Source organism: Thermobia domestica, chromosome 16, assembly GCF_964235325.1.
Source record: "Thermobia domestica chromosome 16, izTheDome1.hap1.1, whole genome shotgun sequence".
NCBI lineage: Eukaryota > Metazoa > Arthropoda > Insecta > Zygentoma > Lepismatidae > Thermobia > Thermobia domestica.
In genome coordinates, this window is record NC_137469.1 from 28,461,297 (window position 1) to 28,482,699 (window position 21,403).

General features: G+C 36.3%; 1 protein-coding gene across 1 annotated transcript; it reads right to left on the reverse strand.

Annotated features, from left to right (window-relative positions):
- Window positions 1–1,855: 1,855 nt before the first annotated feature.
- RpL37a (ribosomal protein L37a) lies at window positions 1,856–20,748 on the reverse strand. Its single transcript, XM_081742211.1, has 4 exons — window positions 20,592–20,748; window positions 14,333–14,468; window positions 4,789–4,873; window positions 1,856–2,046 (listed from the first exon to the last, which is right to left on the reverse strand). The coding sequence occupies exons 1-4, from the start codon at window positions 20,592–20,594 to the stop codon at window positions 1,989–1,991; spliced, it is 282 nt and encodes a 93-aa protein (XP_081598337.1). The 5' UTR covers window positions 20,595–20,748; the 3' UTR covers window positions 1,856–1,988.
- Between the last annotated feature and the right edge of the window lie 655 nt (window positions 20,749–21,403).

Here is a 21,403-nt window from a genome sequence, read left to right on the forward strand (position 1 = left end):
AGGGTTGATACTGAGTTTAGTCCCATTCAGCACAGAGACTCCATGAGACATGAATCTACAGCTTGGCTTAGAATCCGAACGACGTGAGCTTCCACCGTAGAAGGGATTGTATATGATGGTCTGCATACTCGCCCAACACAGGATTGAAGCCCGCGCGAATAGTAGATCCTGTCCTCTATAACCTAAACGTCGCTCAGAGACAGAGAAAACCCAAACTCAAATTTTCACGTCTTGTATTGCTGAGTGATCCACACAAATCAATTTTTTGGATTTTGCATTTTAAGAGGACGATGACACTGCAGCATTCACAAGCTTCACTACTAAAGTTTAATGTATTGCCCTCATTTTGTTTATATTTTACGGGTGGGTGTGTGAAGAAAGGTATCTCCAAAATTTAGAAAATTGACTAACTATTACAAAGCCAATATTTTTCTGAATCGCTGTGTATAAAGCGATATTTCATATCCACCGGTTGCAAAGGAACCTGACTGTGTATCTAGAGGTAATTTGCTATTTCGAGAGTTTTGGTATGAAAAGAGGAAACTAAATTTTATTTATCTCAAAATCAAACTTCCTCACTTTACACACCCGCCAGAGATGATATATTGTCAATCATATTTGAGGCAATCAACTATTTTATTTAGATCTTTTGCGTCATTCTTACCATATATAACTGGACTCTATCAATGACATTATTTTGATCTTTTTCGTGCGTTGGTAGAGTCAAAACAGATAATCCTGGTTTAAATAAGGACAAAATTTTCAGTGTAGATTCAGCATGGTGATTATTTCAAACAAGTGAGTTTCAGGTTGTAGAACTACGATATACTTCCTCATTGGAAGACCCTTGACTTCCAGCTGCAACAAGAGTGAGGGATGAAACATGTGAAGCAGCAAATTTCTACCACTTACGGTTTTTACTGATGTTACGGGAAGCTATGGAATATTTTCTCAAGTCACTGAATCAATTTAAAAAATCCGCTTGTCGCAATCTATTACCGTTTCTGTTCTATTGTGATGAATGTTGAAACCGGAAACATTCGCATTTTTAGCACTCGCGATTTGAATAGATGGCTAATGGAGATGATGTAACCTATTCTTGGGACGCTGAATTCATACCTCAAAACCGCTTTTCTATATGTAATATCATTTATATTTTATGTAAATCAAAACAAATCGGAAGTACGAGTAGATTTCAACTAATCCTGTTTCGGCAGAATGTTAAGGTGGTTATGGTAGGTTTTCTGAGACAATAAATCGATTCCAAAAAAAAAAAAAAAAAAAAAAAAAAAACTGCTTGTCGATTTCTATTACCGTTTTTGTTCTATGCCGATCAACGCGGAAACCGCAATATCTACTTCTTCCAGTTTAAATAAACGGTTAATGAGGGAGATGGAACCTATTTTCGGGACACTGAATTGATTGGGTAAAACCGTTTCACGATTATCTCTTACCACGTTTGCTCTGATACCTGTCAACAAACGGACACAGCCGTTTTATAACACTTCCGATACTTATGTATAGCATAGTTTGGAAATATAATACAATAATAATAATAAGTAGAGAAGTCATGTGTAAAACATGCGTCACTCAGTTAAACGCACGTCGTTTGCCAGGTACACTCTCTGTGCGTTGCTCCTGCTGGGTCACGGAAGGTTTAACTATCCGCTCTCTCTCTCTCTCCCCCAATGCTACACTGAAAATAAGGAGATACCTAGAATATTCTAGTATTTGGCACCTCCTCTTACGTTTAAAATCACAGCACTATTGTTATTGAGGATCATAAGCTGGGTAACAGTGACGGAAGAATGGAGCAAATTATACATGAAATTTTGACCGTAAATACAAAATGTAGTTTAGATTTTTTTATAATTTAATTATTTATCCAAAAAATACAATTATCAGAAACAGAAATGCAAAAATATCCTGTCCTTTTTTTATTGATCTTGTTATATACAAATATTTTAACAAGGTTGATACTTTAGAGTTTACGTGCTGGCTGCAGCTTTACGTGGCTGAGGTTTCCCGCCTTCTCTAAAGCCATTTCTGAAAATAAAAAAAAGATGCTAATTAGTCATAACCTTTCGTTAAAATATAAAGTCAAAAACTTACAAAAGAAATCGTTAAGAAATAAAATCACATCCCTTATTTCATGATATATATTAACCCTTTGGGGATCCCATGGTACAATTCGCGGCAAAAAACCTGCAACATGAGCATATAAGTTTATTGTGAAATGACGAAGTCTTTTGCTCCAAAATAAGTGTGCACGGGAGGAGGCCGAGGTTTATCCTGGCGTGATTCGTTTCACTTAAAAGTTATGTTGATTGCCTGTGCTGTTAGGCGTAGTTTCACAATAAACTTACATCCTCATGTTGCAGGTTTTTTGCCGCGGATTGTACAATTTGTACCATACGAGGTGTTTCATGGTACATTGCGTTATAACTCTCCTATTTGAGCTTTTTCGTCCGGGTATTTTTTTTTCAAGTCCAGAGGCATTGTAGAAGACATTACGGATGGTTTCACACCTTCCTGCGTCGAGACATAGGAGGTGAGGATGTCATAAGTCTAAAAATTATATTTTCGTGTAATACTTTTTGGGGGGGGTTATGTAAAGTATTTTTGGCGGGCTTATTTTTGCACGTAGAAGATTGAAATTTTGCACAAACATGCAGTCCACCGAGTAGTATTTACCAGATTTTTTTTTTTTTTTCAAATTTCTGCGTTAAAACAGGGGGTACAGAGGGGCTAAACGTTGTAAAAGGGAAATTTTTACCAAAAGTCCGTTTTACAGGATTTTCCCGCCTTAGATACATGATGGGGACAAGAGAATGGTACCGCCTGAAAGGCAGTTCTATTCTGAAGAGAATAATGGGCGGAACATGACCCTAGGGTAATTAGGGATGTCTCAAGGAATGTTTAAATATTTCCCTCTGTATACGGGAATATGGGACATTGTCGGTATATATATATATATATATTTTTGGCGAACTTACTTTTGCACCTGGAAAATTGGAATTGTGCATAAACATTCAGCCTACCGAGTAGTATTTACCAGATTTATTTCAGATCTCTGCGTTAAAGATCTTAGCCTACGGTCCAGGGGGGGGGGGGGGGGTAAAATTTGAAAAAAGGATATTTAGACCTAAAAAATCCCGTTTTTCCTCATTTTCCCGCCTTAGATACATGATGGAGACACGTGAATCATACCGCCTGAAAGGTAGTTCTATTCTGAAGAGAATGGTGGGAGAAACATGACCCTAGGGTAATTAGGGATGTCTCAGGAAATTTTTTACCTGAGATCATGGTGTTTTACGGTAATTTGGGGCATGGTGGGAATTCCTGATAAAATTTCTCCCGCCCTTGACATTCAAGATAGAAACTTGAAATTTGGCACACACATTCAGTATACCAAGTACTATTTATCGGATTTTTTTTAGATGGCTACGTTCACACAGGGCCGCTCCAGGGGGCCTAAAGTGCGAGAAAAAATTTTCCCTCCGAAATTTTCCCTTTGACATCATTTTTCCCGCTCCTGGTATATGGTATGAGCATGCGAGTGGTATCATTTGAAAGGCAGCTTCATTCTGAAGAGAATGAGGTATGAACCATGATCCTAGAATAAATAATGACGATGCAGTAGCTGCTTGACTGAAAGTCTAAAAAATAGCCCAAAAACCCCGGATCCCTTAAGGGTTAAATAACTCTCAATTTCATTTATCACAAATATGTATACTAACTTGGCGTGATTCGAACCCTGACTATGTGAGTGAGGTGAAACAAGACTGTTTTCTCGTATTCGCATTCCATTAATTATTTTATAATCATTCCGTCTTATTAATCGGAATGAGATCGAACCAGGGATCCCAAGCATTGGAGGTGAACGCTCTACCACTGATCCACCGCACCCCCACGATATACAACGGAGTATTAAAATTGACTACTACAAAAATAGAGCTTTTAGTAATGAATGGGAGCGAAACTTACAATCAAGTATATAAAACCTGTCCGAACCTTAAACGAATACCTAGAAAGAGCTAAAAATGTTGAAACGCCTGTTATTAGTACACAACGGTGGCGAAACCGATATGCCACTTTCCCGCCATATTCTAATATTTCGCTCCGGTAGTTGGTCACACTGAAATGTATATGTGGAAAAAGTTGATAATGGCTTAATTAACAATTCTCTATTCAGCAGTACATATTTCGTTTTCACCAGCGACTGAAAGTACTTTAAATTTAAGTCGTACGGTTAAAACGTGTTTCCCTACCATCCTCGTATGGATATAAAATCGTGACTGATTTCAGTCTTGCCTCTTTCAAAACCTATAATTTCTTGATGTTATATATACACACACGTTCGATTATTTTTGCGAGGAAGGGAGAATCGAAATCTTGAAATGAAATCTTTGAGTTTTACGTCCCACGGTTATGCCGGTTAGGCTAAAGCAGACGGTGATTATGAGAAATGAATGAAATGGTGGAATGAAGAAACTGGAAGGAAACGGGAGAACCCCAGAAAACCCACGCACACGGTGTTTGTCCACCACAAAGTTCACTTGGCGGGGAATCGAAATCTTATTTGTACAACTTCCTTATCTGAAAATTATTTTAAGCTCTTTTCTACCACTAGTCATTTCGTTATTCTATGATTTATAATTACTGTTTTCCGCTATCATCTGGAAATTGAAAATTATCGATAATAACGGTTGGAAGCTTTGAGTGATCACTAATAAAAACTACGCTGCATCAATTTGACAGTAATCACAAAAATAAGTAAGAACCTACCTGAATCTCCTGCGGACTACCTTCAAGTGCCTCATTCTACCAGTTCCAGTTGTCTTCCTTCGCTGAGCTTTCACACTCCAGTTATCTATAGAACAAGTAGATAAACAGATGTCATAAAAAACATAATATATGGCACACACAACAATATGAAGCCTAACAATACAGTAAATCTGTTACAATGTTGCCAAGAGCAAAAAACTGAATTCTAAAATACACTGGAAAGTGGAACTTTATTATATGGAAATGAAATTTCTAGTTTAACGACCTACGATTATGATAATTAGGCTAAAGGAGATGAAAAGTAATGAAGTGAATGATTATCAAAACTAGTGGAATAAAATGTAGTTGGAAACGGGAGAACCCCGAGAAAAATCAGACGACACGATATTGTTAGGATTGCTATAATTTTTTTTGATCCAAAATACGGACAAGTCTTAAAATGACGGCCCATCAAAAATACGGTGCCCAAACTCAATACGGACATTTTCCTATTTCATGCTTTATACGATACGGACACGGGCCCAAAAACCAGGGTTGGCAAAAATCATGGTTTTGATTGAAAAAATTTTAAAAAAAAGTTTTTTTTTTTGGAGGGGGGGAGGTTAAATAATTTGCTCTATGTATTTATATCACACAGACAGAAATAAGTTTGTTTCGCCTTGGTGTTATTATGCAACAACTGAGTTATGTTGGAAGGGGTCACACACGCTTAAAGCGGAATCCAACCGCTTCTCGGCTTACATCGAGGGAAATTGTCCTTCATTTGGACTAGAAACCGGGACTAATTGGCCACAAATGCGATACTTTTGCTGACTCACTCACGAAGGGCTCCTGATAAAATAAAGAAAAAAAAAAAGTTGTACTGATTTTTACATACTTAATATAATTGTCAAGTCATTTCAAAAGGACAAAAAGATAAACAGTTGCACAAGTGAAACCATTATACATATTTACATATGGACAATTTCAAAATACTGCAGAGTGCAGAAGAACTAATTTAGTCCAAGTTAGTTCACTACGACTTTTAGTAATCCAAGTCAAAGAAATACAACGACTTAATTGGCGTATCAGTACGAAAAGTGAATAAAGATACGAATTATTTGAGTCCACTTTGACCCATTTATACATAAATAGATACCAAAGATACTTCTGATTTCAATAAATGCCTCTCGTGGGGTTTGTATGACCCTCCCCCTCCCAAAAAAGGACGGCATTTCGATGTATTTTATCAATAGTAAACATTATTAAAACGAAACATTTAGAATTTTTGTTTAATTACAATTGCACAATAATAATCACAAACTATAAAAAAACATCACAAAAGAAATATTCATAAATTATATAAAAAAGAAAAGTTGCTTTTGTAGTATAATTCCTTTGAGTAATGAATGGGGAATTTAGGTCTGAATACGAATAATATACGGGAGTAAAACGTGATAGCCCAGAAATGTGTGTCCATCAAGATTTTACGAACACTTGCATTTTTCGCTTTTTTGTTTAAAACAGCCAACCCTGCCAAAAATACGGACATATGGCAACCCTAGATATTGTCTACCACAAACTCATATGGCCTAACATCTATCTAGGGACCTCTCGCATCAGAAGTGGATGTTCTACCAATGAACCACCCATCCCCCTACCCCTTATTACATTGGAAAATGACAGTAATGAACATAATTTTTGAGTTTCTTGAAAATGCAGTAGAATATACAAGCATTTTAAATACTTTAAAACATCATTACAAAAAGCTTAATCTTGTCAAAATATTTCGCATAGTAACAAAGGAATTTTAGCCATCTTCGGAGAATAATGCAGTGTCCTTGAATGAAGAGTGTCTGGTTTAGAAAATGGAGTTATTTCTGTAGAGTATGTATTTCCAAAATTACTGTACAACATAACGTCTTTTAAAGAAGTTTCTTCTATATCTACATTCTGATTTTTGACGCTGTATATTAGCTTTCATTGGAGTCTAGATCCCAAATTCAGAACATATAATAAAAATAATACTAATACTAATAATAATAATGAATTAAAAGCACTATCAAATGTATAAAATCTTACGGATTTACTCTTTTCCGGACAGAAAAGACAATAAAAATATTCGACTCCCTTCCGTGAATTCATTTAACCTTCCTCGGTAGTAATTCGGAACTGACACCATTTCTTTGTGCTCTGCGCGCCAAATACGATAGATATACGGTCTTTCTTTGCAACAAAGAGGTAAGTGATGTAGTTGGTTCTCGTAGTGTGCAAATGCAATGTAAATTAAGTTAGTCAACACACACCACGAACGGAAGTTCAAGAAATTTACTACAATGATTATGATGGAAATCGTGTGAAGAATAGTTTTATAAATAAACCCAAAAAGCTATTCATCTTGTTGTTCTGTATCCTGTTACAGATTATTTGAAAACGTAATTGACGCCATTTTAAAATTTATTTTAAAAACTATATTTGGTTTAACTGCATCTGTCAGTCTCTCTGAACTGTACCAGCAGGGGCACGAGTTTTACGCACTAAGAATTTGAAAATTTCGCGTTTTGTCGCATTTTCCAAATCAAGTTTCGCATTTTGTAGCTTTTGTGGAAAAGGTATTATTCCCTGACATTTTTACAACTGTTCCTTTTATTCATAGATCACTACAGAAATAAACCATTAATTACCTAAAATGACATGCACTGAGTATTTCACTTGACATTTTAAATTTCACTTATCGAAAATTATATATTTTAAATCAAAATGAAGAAAAATAAGGAAGTAACGCGCAAATGTTCTCTATAGCCGTGTCCGAATCACCCAAAATTTCGCGTTATTTCGCGTATTGTTAGAAGTTTCGCGCAAAAATTCCAATTTCGCGTTTTATCGCGCAACGGAAACCAATGAAAATACATATAGAACATCACAAAATGGCAAGAAACTGAAAATTACTTAATTCTGACGCATTTCGTTTTATCGCCCATTGCGAAAAACTCGTGCTTCTATGTACCAGCAACTACTTTAGTATTTTGCAACACGTTAGAACAAGTCAATCGATTTACATGTTAAGAAAGGTCACAGACTTTTGTGACAAACAGTTTCGGAAAACTTATAGAAGCAATTCAACCAAGTAAGAGCTACGCTTATTATTGATGTAATTAGTATAAAAGAATGTGTTAAATATCGAATTTTCCCTGATAACTGTCTGTATTATTACGACATACGCGAGGAAAAAGTTTTAATGAAATAGGATGTACGGGAATTAAAATATATTTTATACTAGTGAACACAACTTCTTGGCACACAAGAGATTTTTTTTTTTTTTTTTGTCGTGATGCATCAAGAAGCTAGTTTACTAGTATAAATATTTTAAATTATTATTATTATTTCCTATCCATACTATAAAACGAAAATGTATCAATCTGAGTAACACTAATTCCTAACAGTTAACACTTTCCGCTTCGCTACGTGCGCGCGTGCCTAACGTCTATAGATGGAGCTAGCGTGCAGGCAACTCGCAGATTTAAAACTATTATGACGATTTAGTCACAATATTGAAAACTGCATTCTTTTAATTTAATTATTTTTAAAATAGAAGGCCGTAATCACATCTATATTTGAGCATTAATATTGTCTTTCTACTGTAACATATTGTGACGATCTAATTGCAACGTAAAATGTACTGTTTCAGTTGAATTATTTGAAATCGGATGATGATGATGATGTTGAACATGAACGTGTTTTTCTGTTTATTACGAGGGGGAGTCCAAAAATAAGTTTCCCCCACGAAATAAAACAGCAATGGCGGAAACAAAGACAGCGGTTGCACGCGCAACACACCCAGACACAAGTGGGTGTCATTTGCCCGTGATCCTGCAGATGGAGCCGTCACAGCCCTATGCAAAGTGGAGACGAGTCTCTCAGTCTGGGCCTGGTAGCTATGAGAAGAAGGCGCATTTTGACGTCGTGATCAAAGGAGGAAGTGCGGGCGGCTGTCCGCTATCAATATGTACGTGGCGCATGGGGAGCCGAAATTAATAACCGCCACGTGGAATCTATGAGCCTGATGTGATGTCGAAACAAATGATGCGGAAATGGTATCGCCAATTCTGTAAGGGGCGGTAGCAAGTGCTGGATACATCGAGTGCTGGAAGTCTCGCACCCAATGGCCTTCATCTGTGCTGTAGCTAGTAGACGTGTGATGTTGTTAAACAGTCGTGCAAGATGGCATCAAAACAACTACAGACATGTAAACAAGTAATATACATTTATGAGGAAAATCCTGAACGGTCATATGCATCCATAGCAAAACTTAAATTGAATTGAAGAACTTAAATTGAATAGGAAAACCGTAAGGGAGATTATTCTCCGTTTCAAGGATACATTAACGTGTGACAGGACGAAAGGGAGTGGAAGGAAAGCTGGTGTAAGTGACAGTGCATTAGTGCGAAAAATTGTGAGTGCATATCGAAGAAATCCAGCCACGTCTGTGCGCAGAATGGCTGAAAGGTATAATACAACAAAGTTAACTGTGCAGAGGATTAAAAAACAGCAAGGTTTAAAGTCGTTTCGAGCTATAAAAGTGCCGGACAGAAGCGAGAAACAACAAAATATTCCAAAAATGCGTGCACGAAAACTGTATGCAAATATGCTTCGCAATTTTCGAGGGTGTCTCATTATGGATGACGAAACTAATGTTCTAGCCGACAATCAACAACTGCCAGGACCAAAATAATATGTGGCAAAGAGTTGAATGGACGTTTCTACAGACGTGAGAACCAAACGCACAGCAAAATTTCCACTAAAGTTCTTGATATGGCAAGCAATTTGTTCCTGTAGAAAGAAAAGTGAGGCGTTCACCACTTCAGGGACAATCAGGATATTTACATATCAGAATGTTTAGAAAACCGACTTTTGCGGTTTATTAGGTAACATAATGCTAATACTATTTTCTGGCCCGATTTGGCTACTCCTCATTACAGTCGCAGGACTTTAGTATGGTATGAACACAATACTGTGAACGTTGTGCCGAAAGCTGCCAATCCATCAAACTGCCCTGAACTTCATCCCATTGAAAAAACATCGGGCAGCAATGAAAAGAAAGTTGACGGGGAGCAACGTAGCAGAGCCAAGAACGTGCAAGAATTCAAACGGCAGTGGGAATGTGCTAGTGATAAATTGGACAAAAACATTGTAAATCGCCTTATGTCGCGTATTAAAGCAAAACTCATTTTTTTTTCCTGGACGTATTGATTAGTGTTCTTTGGTGGTAGAAACGAACATACACACAACATATGTACAACATCTTCTCACACAATTACAATTTTTTGTTTTTCTACCCATGAATGTTTTAATTGTTACATTTTTTTTCTGGGACACACTTTATAATAGAAGTCAGAAGAAAAAAATTAGGAATTAGTATTAAATGTTAATTATAGCATTTAAGTGAAAGTATTGGGGTTGAATTTTGAATAATAGCGGTGTCTGAACAAAAAACTTCAGATCCAAATTGAAAGTGACTATGTGACTCAATCTCTTGAACCACCCGACCGATCTCGATCAAACTTTCAACATAGATAAGGTTCGGAAATGGGATGTTTTCATCATTACTTTCACGGCACAATGAAGGGGAGGGGAAGGGGAGACAAAAAAAAATCGGGACTGGAATAATTTTTATTACTTAACTTTGACGATGCAACGTAGGGGAGAAAGAGATGATCAAATTTTCAACCACCTGACCGATCTCGATCAAATTTTCATCAACCTAGATGAAGTTTGAATCTGAGATGGTTTTTGTCATACAACTTTGACGTGTAACTTAAGGGAGGGGGAGACATTTGAAAATAATCAAAAATGACCAATATTAGTGTCGAATCTAGTTTTTGGAGTCGCTGTGATGAACAATGATACTTTCGATGCCGTGCCCCGCAACATGGGGAGGGGAGAGGGATATATAAATATCGAAAATGACCAATATCAGAGCGCTTTAGTAATAGTAAAAACGGATAATATTCCTATTTTTCCTTAATTTAACCCAGCGAAATTGGGGTGCGTCTTCAAGGACGTCTTAAATTATAGTAACTATCGACAAATTCTTAATTAAAGAAGAGTAATTATCGACAAATTCTTAAGATATTATTAACGTGTTATTAAAACTACTTTGCTAGCCACAAATATTTTTAATTTTGTATCATATTCAATTATTCAGAAAACAGTAGTGTCCTGCGCTTGCGCAGGACGTGTGGGTTTGAATTTATCCCCAATCGTTAACCTATCTAAATAACAAATAATGTTTCTTAAGTATTAAGGAAAAAGTACAGCAACGATTATCAACATTACACTTTTTTCTACAAAAGTTACTGATATTTGGCAAGGGCACATTTTTAAAAAACTCGGAACTAGCTTGCGGCACGAAATACATATATTTCGGATGAAGTTATAAAATTATTTTAAATGAATCCCAAAGTAAAGTCCGGGTAGGAAAATGTTTGTCCACAAAATTTCACGTCGAGGATGGCCTGAAAGAAGATGCGTTGTACCCATTATTATTCAATTTTGTCCTGGAGCACGAAAATCAAAGACAGCAACAAGGGCCTGGAGTTGAGTAGTATTCACCAGGTTATGGTGTATGCTGATGATGTAAATTTAAAAGGGATGATAGGAGAACAACAGAAAGAAATGCAGTCTTATTAAACGCTGGGTTTAGAAGTAAATGCACAGAAAATTAAATACATGGAAGTTCCTCGGGATCGTAATACCGCAAATTATGGATGCGTTAAAATATTAGATAATACTTTTGGTAAAGTTGATACTTTCAAATATTTAGGATTAATATTAACAGACCAAAACCATATTCATGAAGAAATTAAATGCCGACTAAAATCAGGGAATTCGTGTTACTATTCGGTTCAAAATCCCTTGTTGCGAATTCTGTTGAGGAATTTGAAGCTTGTCTGTTCTGTATGGTTGCGAAACATGGTCGCTTACTCTGAGGGAAGAATGTAGACAAAGTATTCGAGAACAAGGTCCAGAGACGAAATTCGGACCCAAGAGGAACGGGAATGGGGAATGGCGGAAACTCCATAATGAGGAACTACACAATTTACGCGGTTTACCAAACACTGTTAAGGTCATCAAGTCTACGAGGCTCAGGTGGGAAGGTTATGTAGCCCGGATGAAAGAAAGTAGAAACGCTTTCAAAACTGGAAGTCCAATCAGAAAACGACCATTAGCAAGACCTAGACGCAGATAGGAGGACAATATTAAGATGAATCTTGCAGAAATAGGAATACGAAGTAAAAACTGGATCCAGTTGGCTAAGGATAGAAGTCAATGGAGAGCTTTTGTAAACGCAACATAAAACCTCCGGGTTCCATAAGACATAGAGGTAGAGTTAGTTTTTTTTGTCATAAAATCTTAAGAAGTTTTGGAGAGGGCATCGAACCACTCTAAATATCTCCCTATTATCCGGGAACCAACAAACTGACGCGTGCACAAAAAATTTTTCGTCTTAAATTTCCATTTCCCCATTGTAACAAACAATTTAAAAATCCTATGACACGAAGAAAAGAAAGCAGGATTCCCCCGTTACCCGTTCAAAACGGGATATTCCCTAATCATCCTCTGCATTACACTAGTTTTCATATTGTGCTGTACATACATTTTAGTCGATTATCTTCCATAATCAAAATAATAGAACAGATAGAATACTAGTTATTTTCACTTTAAATTATTTCGGAATTTGATTTAAATTAACGATTTTTATTTTAAAAAAATCAAGTGATTTAAATCAGACATAAAATTAAATTACCTCGATTGAAATTTTTGAGCATTTCTTTACACCAACTGACACGAGCCTGTTTTTGAACTTCGCTAGTAGAATCCAACGACTTGAAAGTTTCCGTTATACTCAGGTGACCATGAAATATCGTATGTACTGGTTTCATGTTAGTGTTCAAGGATGCTTGAACTTCTGGTATGTAACATGTGGATCGCTCTCGATCGTTTAACGCACAGCCATCAACAGACTTAGGCGACCTTCACGAACTTCATCACTGAGAAATGTGCGACCACACTGAAATTCGGAAAGCCAACTGTATACAGCCCCACTGGATGGTACTTCATGCACAAAAGCCAAATGAAGTCGTTCGATGCATTGTTTCGGTGTAACCATAAAATAATAATTGATCGACAGTGTTCATGAGAAATTTCCATCTGCCATGAAAAATAAACCAACACGCGTCACTGTTAGTAGCAGTTTGCAGAACCTTTTTCAGCAGCCCTCATAAAACCCATGTCCAAATAAACTGATCACAAAGTGAGGTTGAGTTGAGTTGATTTTAGTTTTAGCGTCCCTTTCAGCAGCGAGGCTATATGAGACGTGGACTTACTGATTAACGTGGAATCCGAACCACATGAGCTCCCGCCGGGAAAGTGAGGAAAGAAGCCCAAATTCCAAACACTAACGTACGTTAGCGTGCATTCGTTAAATAGCTCTCTTTCTGAAAGCTCCTGTCGGAAAATTCACAATGATCTCTGATCGTGACATCCAGACAAAATGTACCACAATAATAACTGAAGAAACGGGTTGTAAATTACAAAAGTAGGCAGTAAAAACTATGTATATAACTCAAGGCGCAGATAATTTCTCTAAAGACTAGAAAATGAGCAAATATTTAGAGGAGCAATTATCTTAAGTCACTCTCCTGCTAGTTTACAAAACAGAAAGCGCGAACGGCGCTTCCTGCACAAGATTACAGATTATCGTTCTAAGATGAAGATTGAATCACTTTATGGAGACATTTTGCATTTTCGTGCAAGGGTTCAACATCGAAACTAGATCTATTAAAACGCTGTTATATATATATATATATATATATATATATATATATATATATATATATATATATATATATATATATATATATATATATATATATTAATGCTGACTTTTTAAAATTAAAAACTGACAATTTAACAATTCTTTATATTAACAATGAAAATGAAAAATCTTTAAGTTTTACGTCCCACGGTTATGCCGGTTAGGCTAAAGGAGACTGCTTATGAGAAATGAATGAAATGGTGGAATGAAGAAACTGGGAGGAAACCCGAGAAAGCCCACGCACACGGTGTTTATCACCCACAAAGTTCACTTGGCGCGAGCTGGGATCGAACCAGGGACCCCATGCACCAGAGGTGAACGCTCTACCACTGAGCCTCCGCGTCCCCAACTTATGTGAGAAACTGAATAATAATTAATGGTACAATAAACTGTTAAGTATGCAACCATTAGCATATATAATTCAAATTCTAACACTTGTATCTAAACTGCAAAATGTGTTTATTAAGTGACGGAACTTCACGTGTGTGACTCAACGTAGTGAACAAGGCCAGAGAATAAGTGGCTGGAACAGTAAAGTAAAATGCTTACAGGCGCAATCAACGGAGTTAGCGTTTTCACTTATCTTTTTAATGAATGCATATTTCATCAACGAGAAGGCTGAAGAAATTTCTAGGCCTCTTTCGCGGAATTAGAACTGAAAATATTAGTTTAAATACGAATACTCACAATGTCTTAACTTCTTGCTGGGATATCCGCACTGTGCACATTTAGACTTCTGTATGTGATACGATGACCGCCCACATCGACGGCACAACGTATGCGTCTTATTCCGACGCTTACCAAAACTTGAAGTACCTTTAGTCTGGAAAACAAAAATGTATAAACATACTCGTGAATTAAATGTTAAACATTAACTAAGCTATGGCACTTACACAGCATTAATAACCTTTAAAAAGTAAGCCCAATTACTCTATACTTAACCGACCACAGTAAAGAAATCTGGCCCTAAATTCTTATCTAACAACATAATCTAAAAATATTAATAAAGCATTTTAAAATAACCAAGTTAAAATTATAATCATGTTCAGAAGGCAACAGCGAAGACTGTAAAACGTTATGAGAAAGAATGAATAGTTAAAATATCTCGTGCTAACGGCTGTTCATAACTGTCTTTCTATATCAAGTACTAATTACAATAGACATATTACCACTAAACGATTAGCAACGTGCATTAACATTCAAAGTATCACGTTTTGTCTGAAATTAATTTCGAGAGCCACACTCGACCCTTGTTCATGCTGTAATAGTAGTTCGAGAAGATGTGATTATATTTTCTTCAACATGATTGTTTATTAATAACTATTAGAGCACTTGGTGCACTAAAACTGCTACACAAATTGCACGGTTTCTGTTGGCAGAATAAATACTGAAATTTTCGCAAGAACTCACAGGTGAAAATCACCGAAAAGGTGGGGGAGAGGGGGACAATAAAAGCATGTTCCATTAATTAAAAGCATTTTTGGCATATTTTCTTTAAATAATCTTCAAGCTGCAAATATTTCATTATTTATTCCGTTAGCAATGTCAACTTACACAGCTATTTGTGTACAAGTTCTAGTGCATACCACTCCACGAAATAGCATTTAGTGGACAAATGAGTCATTTCAGATAATATACTGATTACAAAAAAGAATACTTCATCTAGTAGCTATTGCCAAATGAACAAGAAAGTCCGGTTTTAAAAATTAAGAGTGGGACAAAAGTCATACTCCACACAGTGTTTCAATCTGTGAATTGCATTTTTCCATTTTGGTTTAAATTTAAGAGCTCAATAAGAAATCATGATAAAAATAAATTAACTACAGGAACCAAACCAATTGGGATTTCTACTTGTAGTTACATGATTAATACTGCCAATGCAACTTCCCAACAGTAATTTTTCCAATAAAAGAAAAACACGAATACATAAATCCGATCTTTTGTGTATTATATCTTCCTCTTCATACAACGCTGTTAGCTATATCATTACAAATCTTACAACGAATCATAATTTAGCATATAACTTGTCAATTTACGTAACAAATGTTAAGCTAATGATTCTGCATCAGCTGATGATCGCTTCAACACAATCTGTCTGAAGACCGTCGTAAGTTATCATCATTTGCAGAAAATATTTGTTCATAGAACTATTCTAGCTTTTAAGACTACAATAGTTACTACCTGCATTGCATTATCCCGTGAATATCAAAATGATACAAATATATTACACTATAACTACAATTATCTGGATTGATATCACGAAATAAAAGAACATAATAATAATAAATGCAAAACGAAAAAAAAAAAACAAAAAAAGCTGAAGCTAACCATAGCGAAGATACATCAATTAAACATACACTAAATAAAATAAAATAAAAGACTCAAATTTTCAATTCATTGTTATTCATATTATCATTGTTTTCTATATATTCGAAACATTTTCTACTCAAGATATTAGTATCAGACACTAAAGTATTTTGGATGTGCATTGCCCGTTCAATGGTTGCGTCAACATTGCTGTAGAAATTTGTTGTCTTTGCACTTTGGTTGTCTTTCAAGCTTTGTGGTACTGTAGCATTCTAAGTTTCTAATAGTGAATAGTGTGGTATTGTAAATTTCTGTTTAATACAGAAACTTGAAATATGTAATAACCTGAATACTACCAATAAAGTAAAAATTCTACTACTACTAATAATAATTATTATTATTGGGTTAACAATGTCACGGCTAACGATGGGAAGGTTCTATTATCGAGTTACTGAAAGGTGGCCTCTGACAGATAGCTGAACACGTTGTAAACAAAACGAGAGAATTGTTCACTAATCACAGCAGTATTCTTTCACGCTGTTGCTAGGCAACGAAGATCACTGACCGCGCTGTTGCCAATATTTGAGGCGACTTGTTAAACGTCTGAAGTTCGTCGCCAGAGCTGCAGTCTGTTGCTGAGTCTCTGACAACAACGCCCCCAATACTCCACGTGCTCTACCCAACAGTAGAACACAGGTCCCCCACATAGGTTAGTAGCTAGTGGTTCCTTTCTGTACCAAAGTTTAATATTTAATTTACACAATATTGCCGAGCGAGCGTTAGCAAGTGAAGGCGGGCTAGAGCCCCGCAGGGCACGTTGTTTTCTGTCTTTATTGTAGCTAAATCGAAAGGGGACCTGTGTTCTAGAACCCTGCAGCAAATGATATTGCAGAGTATATCAAACGATGTCTACCCTGACGATGAGTATGGCACGAAATTGCTTTTTCTATTAAAAAAAAAAAAAGAAATCGGGTTATCTTTACAACACCCGCTTCAGCAGGTATACTCCCTCAAACGAGAAATTACACACTAATAATTTCATGAAAATGGATCAAAACTTACTTTAAGCTAACCTGTTCCTAACCCCTACCCTACTTATTTATATCTTACTCTACTCTACCCTACTCTACTATACTTTTTAAAAGGCTCTACTTATCGATGCGCAGCTGGAGCGTGTCTTGTAAAGTTTACCGAAAAAATCTATTAGTTCACAAGTTACAATGGCATATCTAGATAAATTGTCCATCCTGTGTGTGTATATATATACAGTATATGTAAAACTCGAACTCTGGACAGCATTGAAACGAAATAGTGGCTACCGCTAAAGCACCCCAAAAAATTTTACTATTTACACATACTATCAACTGGGCTGAGTAAAGAAAGAAAAAAATAACGATTTAGCAACAGCAAATTTTTTTCACGAAGCTTTGCAGCCTTCGTCAACAAAGCAATTTGCAGTGTAGAAGTGTAGTCAACTAATGAAAAAAAGTTTATATAGCTATAATCTTGTAATGCCAAGTGAAGAAACAAACTCAAAGCGGGGGAGTATAAAAAGAGATCTCAGAAAGGTGCAGGTTAAGTTTAGATATCAAAACTGAAGATAGAAAGTCATATCTCTGCAAGTGACAGAAATAACATTAAATAATACGGTAGAAAATTAAATGAAAAGCTAGCTTTTGCCTCATAATATAATAGGTTACTTGTGTTTAAAAATGAAGACTCTCTTACCCTACATCTATTGAAAAAAAAAAAAAAAAAAAAAATCTAGTGGTCAACATGAGATTACACCCATTTGGAAGAGGTTATGTTCAGGAGAGTCACTACCCCACTTCCGCTATCCTCATGGATTAAGTGCAAGAGAACAGTTCTAGAAATATGTAAAAGAAATGAACTGGTTATTTTTCGTGAAATTCACGATAACAGTATTGTGTGGTACTTCAAAGTGTGAAAAGCTGTGTGTTGTTGGCACTATTTTAAGTGGAGGTATGCTGACGACAGACAGCGGATGATGTAATGCGGAAATTAGTACCCCATACTCAAACAACCTGGTAGTTCCATGTGATACGTCGATACTGAGTTCTATAGGAATGTATGTTGATAGATTACGGGATCATTAGAGCAGACGGTTCTACCAAATAGAAAATTCATAGGTAAAATACGAAGTGAAACATTTTTCGTGAAGGAATAAGTGTGAATATAAATAATTACTGTCAATGCACAGCATATTCAAATGAATTTGGGAAGGTTCTAGAACACACATCTCCCCGTATAAGTTAGTAGCTAGGTTGGTTCCTATCTGCAAAGTTTAATACTTAATTCACATAGTATTGCCGAGTGAGCGAAAACGATTGAAGACTGGTTAGAGCCCCACAGAGCACGTTGTTTTCTGTCTTTATTATAGTTAAATGGGAAGAGAGACCTGTGTTCTAGAACCTTGCCAATGAATTTCGAGTAACAGTGAAGGTATCGTATTGGTGTGCTCTTCCATTACCCGGTTTAAGCGCGTAACCCCGTCGCTGGTGCGCCTGCCTCCTACGGACGCAACCACTGCTAGCGCTCAATCCCCGCTGCCCTGGCTCGGTTAGATAGCAACAGTGCTTTTAGTGGCTACCTAGTAGAACTTGGTTCGTATTTTATGTACTGTAGTGTTCATGCCATACATCCACACCGTCTTTATACTGAGCCCTCCTCAAATCAATCTGCAAGTAGTAATGGAGCTCCTGATTTAGTTCATGCTCTGCTAAAAGAAATATCAAGCTCTAACTTAACCTGAAAATTCAAGAAATGTTTCAAAATTTGGCAGAACCGTCTGCTCGAGTAATGCCAAGTCTTTGAGGAGGGGCGCAGATTATTGAAATTCAGTAGAAAGTGTGGCAATTGCAGGAAGGCATTGGAAATAAAGAAGTGGAGGACGATTTGTATGTTCAAATATGAACGTCGTGCTGATGGTGTGAGAACAAGTGAGCACATGAGCGTTATCAGAGTACTTATTCAAATCACAAGTCAATTAATTGTTCATAGCTACCTGAAGGCAGTGTCGGAATTCTACAAACCATAAAAGCAACCGCAGTGAACGTGTTAAGAGACGAACTCGCGTAACGGATTCTTTAGCGACATTTTCACTTATGCGCAATCCCACCGTCGCTGACGCGCCTGCTCCTTATGCACGCATCCCCTCGCTTCGGCGTCCCTGTTGCACTCGTGCCCTGTTATATAGCATTCGTGTTTTTTAGTAGTCACCTAGCACAAGTCGGTTTGTAGTTTCTGCACTACAGCTTTTATGGCATACTTCAGACACAATATATACACGCAATCCGACAAGTTCTTTAAGTGAATATGCATAAAAGAATTCTTCAGAAACACTTTCTAAAGTAGTGACAAAAATTTCACGAAACTTTTAACGCTTTTTATGCCCCGAAAATGCTTACATTGCGACAAGGCCAGCTCCAATTTTGCATATACCCACCATCATTGACGCACCTGTCCCTTACAGAGACACCTGCTTTGAATTGGTTATATAGTATTCATGCTTTATAATGGACAACTAGCACAAGTTGGTTAGACTCTCGAACAGTAGTTTTACCGATATACATACAGTTATGCTTTCTTAAAATGAATTTAGACCAAGGAATGCATGTCCACACATCAAGGTAAATTAAGCATCAAGAGAAATATTTATGCAATGAATTTATGAACCCATATTCCCAATCTGCACCATCTAGGCTAGTTTTAGCATTTAAGGAGTAATATCCAAGACTTACATCCCAAATACTGTATATGATTTTAGGGATTGAGTATAGCCCGCTCCCCCCAGTGATTTTTAACGAATCATAGTGATTCTAACGATTCATACTAGTTCATAATGAATCGGAATCGCATGTTATAAAAATTTAAGATGTAAATCTTGCGGTAAGGAAGCTTTAGTATAAGTAGTGGTAGGAGTAGTAGCGGTGGTAGTAGTAGTAGTAGCAGTAGTAGTAGTAGTAGTAGTGGTAGTTTAGTAGCTGTACTAGTAGTAGTAGTAGTAGGAACGGGTTAGAAGCCCCGCAGGGGTTGGTTGGGTTCTGTTCTCGATATAAGTAGTAGTAGTAGTAGTAGTAGTAGTAGTAGTAGTAGTAGTAGTAGTAGTAGCAGTAGCAGCAGCAGCAGTAGTAGTAGTAGCAGCAGAAGCAGTAGTAGTAGTAGTGGTAGTAGTAATAGTAGTAGTAGTAGTGACTTTCAGTTCCGGTGACAAAGAACTGGGGGGAGCGGGCTATACACAAGCCGATTTCAGTATTCTGACATGAAAAACCAAGCTGTTTGTTCTAGATATAAAGGCAAACTATAAAAAAAAAAAAAAAAAAAAAAAAAATAGTAGCTCACGATACTTCTCTTGCGAAATGTATTTTAAATTGCTTTGTTGCTACAAATTCCACTATTCTCCAATTTAACGTGTCAAAATAATATATTCTCAAATCTTCCCGTGCAATATAATGCATATTTTAATGCTATGTAATATTTATTCATTTCGGTAAATTTATATAATTTTCAAATATTCTTTTGAAGAAAGAATAATAACTTATTTCAATATGAAAATAGCTAAATGTAATAACGGATGATTTGAATTTAAATTGATTTAAAATGCCAACATTAAACTTACCATTCTCCACTACACACGCGTCTTTAACCAGAGAAAATGTAGCGGAAAACTGTTGCCAGATCAGATCAGTTTCCTTCTTTTTCCTCTTCTGTTTAAAGTAAAGTGTGTGATTCTGTGAAATGAGTTCTTTTTCTAAAAAATCACTAACACGGGGCCTCGTTCCGTAGTGGTATTTGCCTTTAAACACAAGATTTACGTTTTAGTTTGCGGTAATGGACCTAACCCATTTAAAAATTGGTTCTTTTGTGTTGCTTTGAGATTCGTAAATTTTACTTAGACCAAGAAGGAATGAGGCTAAAGAGAAATGTAAATACTTTTGTTCAGATTATAATTGTTGTGATTTAATTTCAGAAAAAAAATCTAAGTATGGTTAATCTGTAATATTTGTTATGGGATTGAGTAGTTTGTTTAATTTAATCCATATATTTTAGCTTCATTCCTTCCTCAACCTGCGGTGTTATTTGGATCTTCAGAGGGCTGGGGAGAATTAACGCATTTGAGTTTGCCGCATCTTAATTAGTAGTGCAATAATAAAGAAAGAAATAAAAAAAAAGTACGGGCTACCACACTAAACATAATCGCTCTCACTTCTTAAATTGAATCATATTATGTTGTATTTATTCTGAAAATGTTTATTTGCGAAATATGAACAAATTTATAATATACACTTTCGGTCAGCTCTATCGAAGAAAATCTCCTCCAAGAGCAAACTGCCCCTTGTCGATATTTTCATTTTAAAAAATGGAAATATTTATGCTATGTTGTAGGGTTATTAGAAAAATGTTTATTTATGAAATATAAACAAAATTACC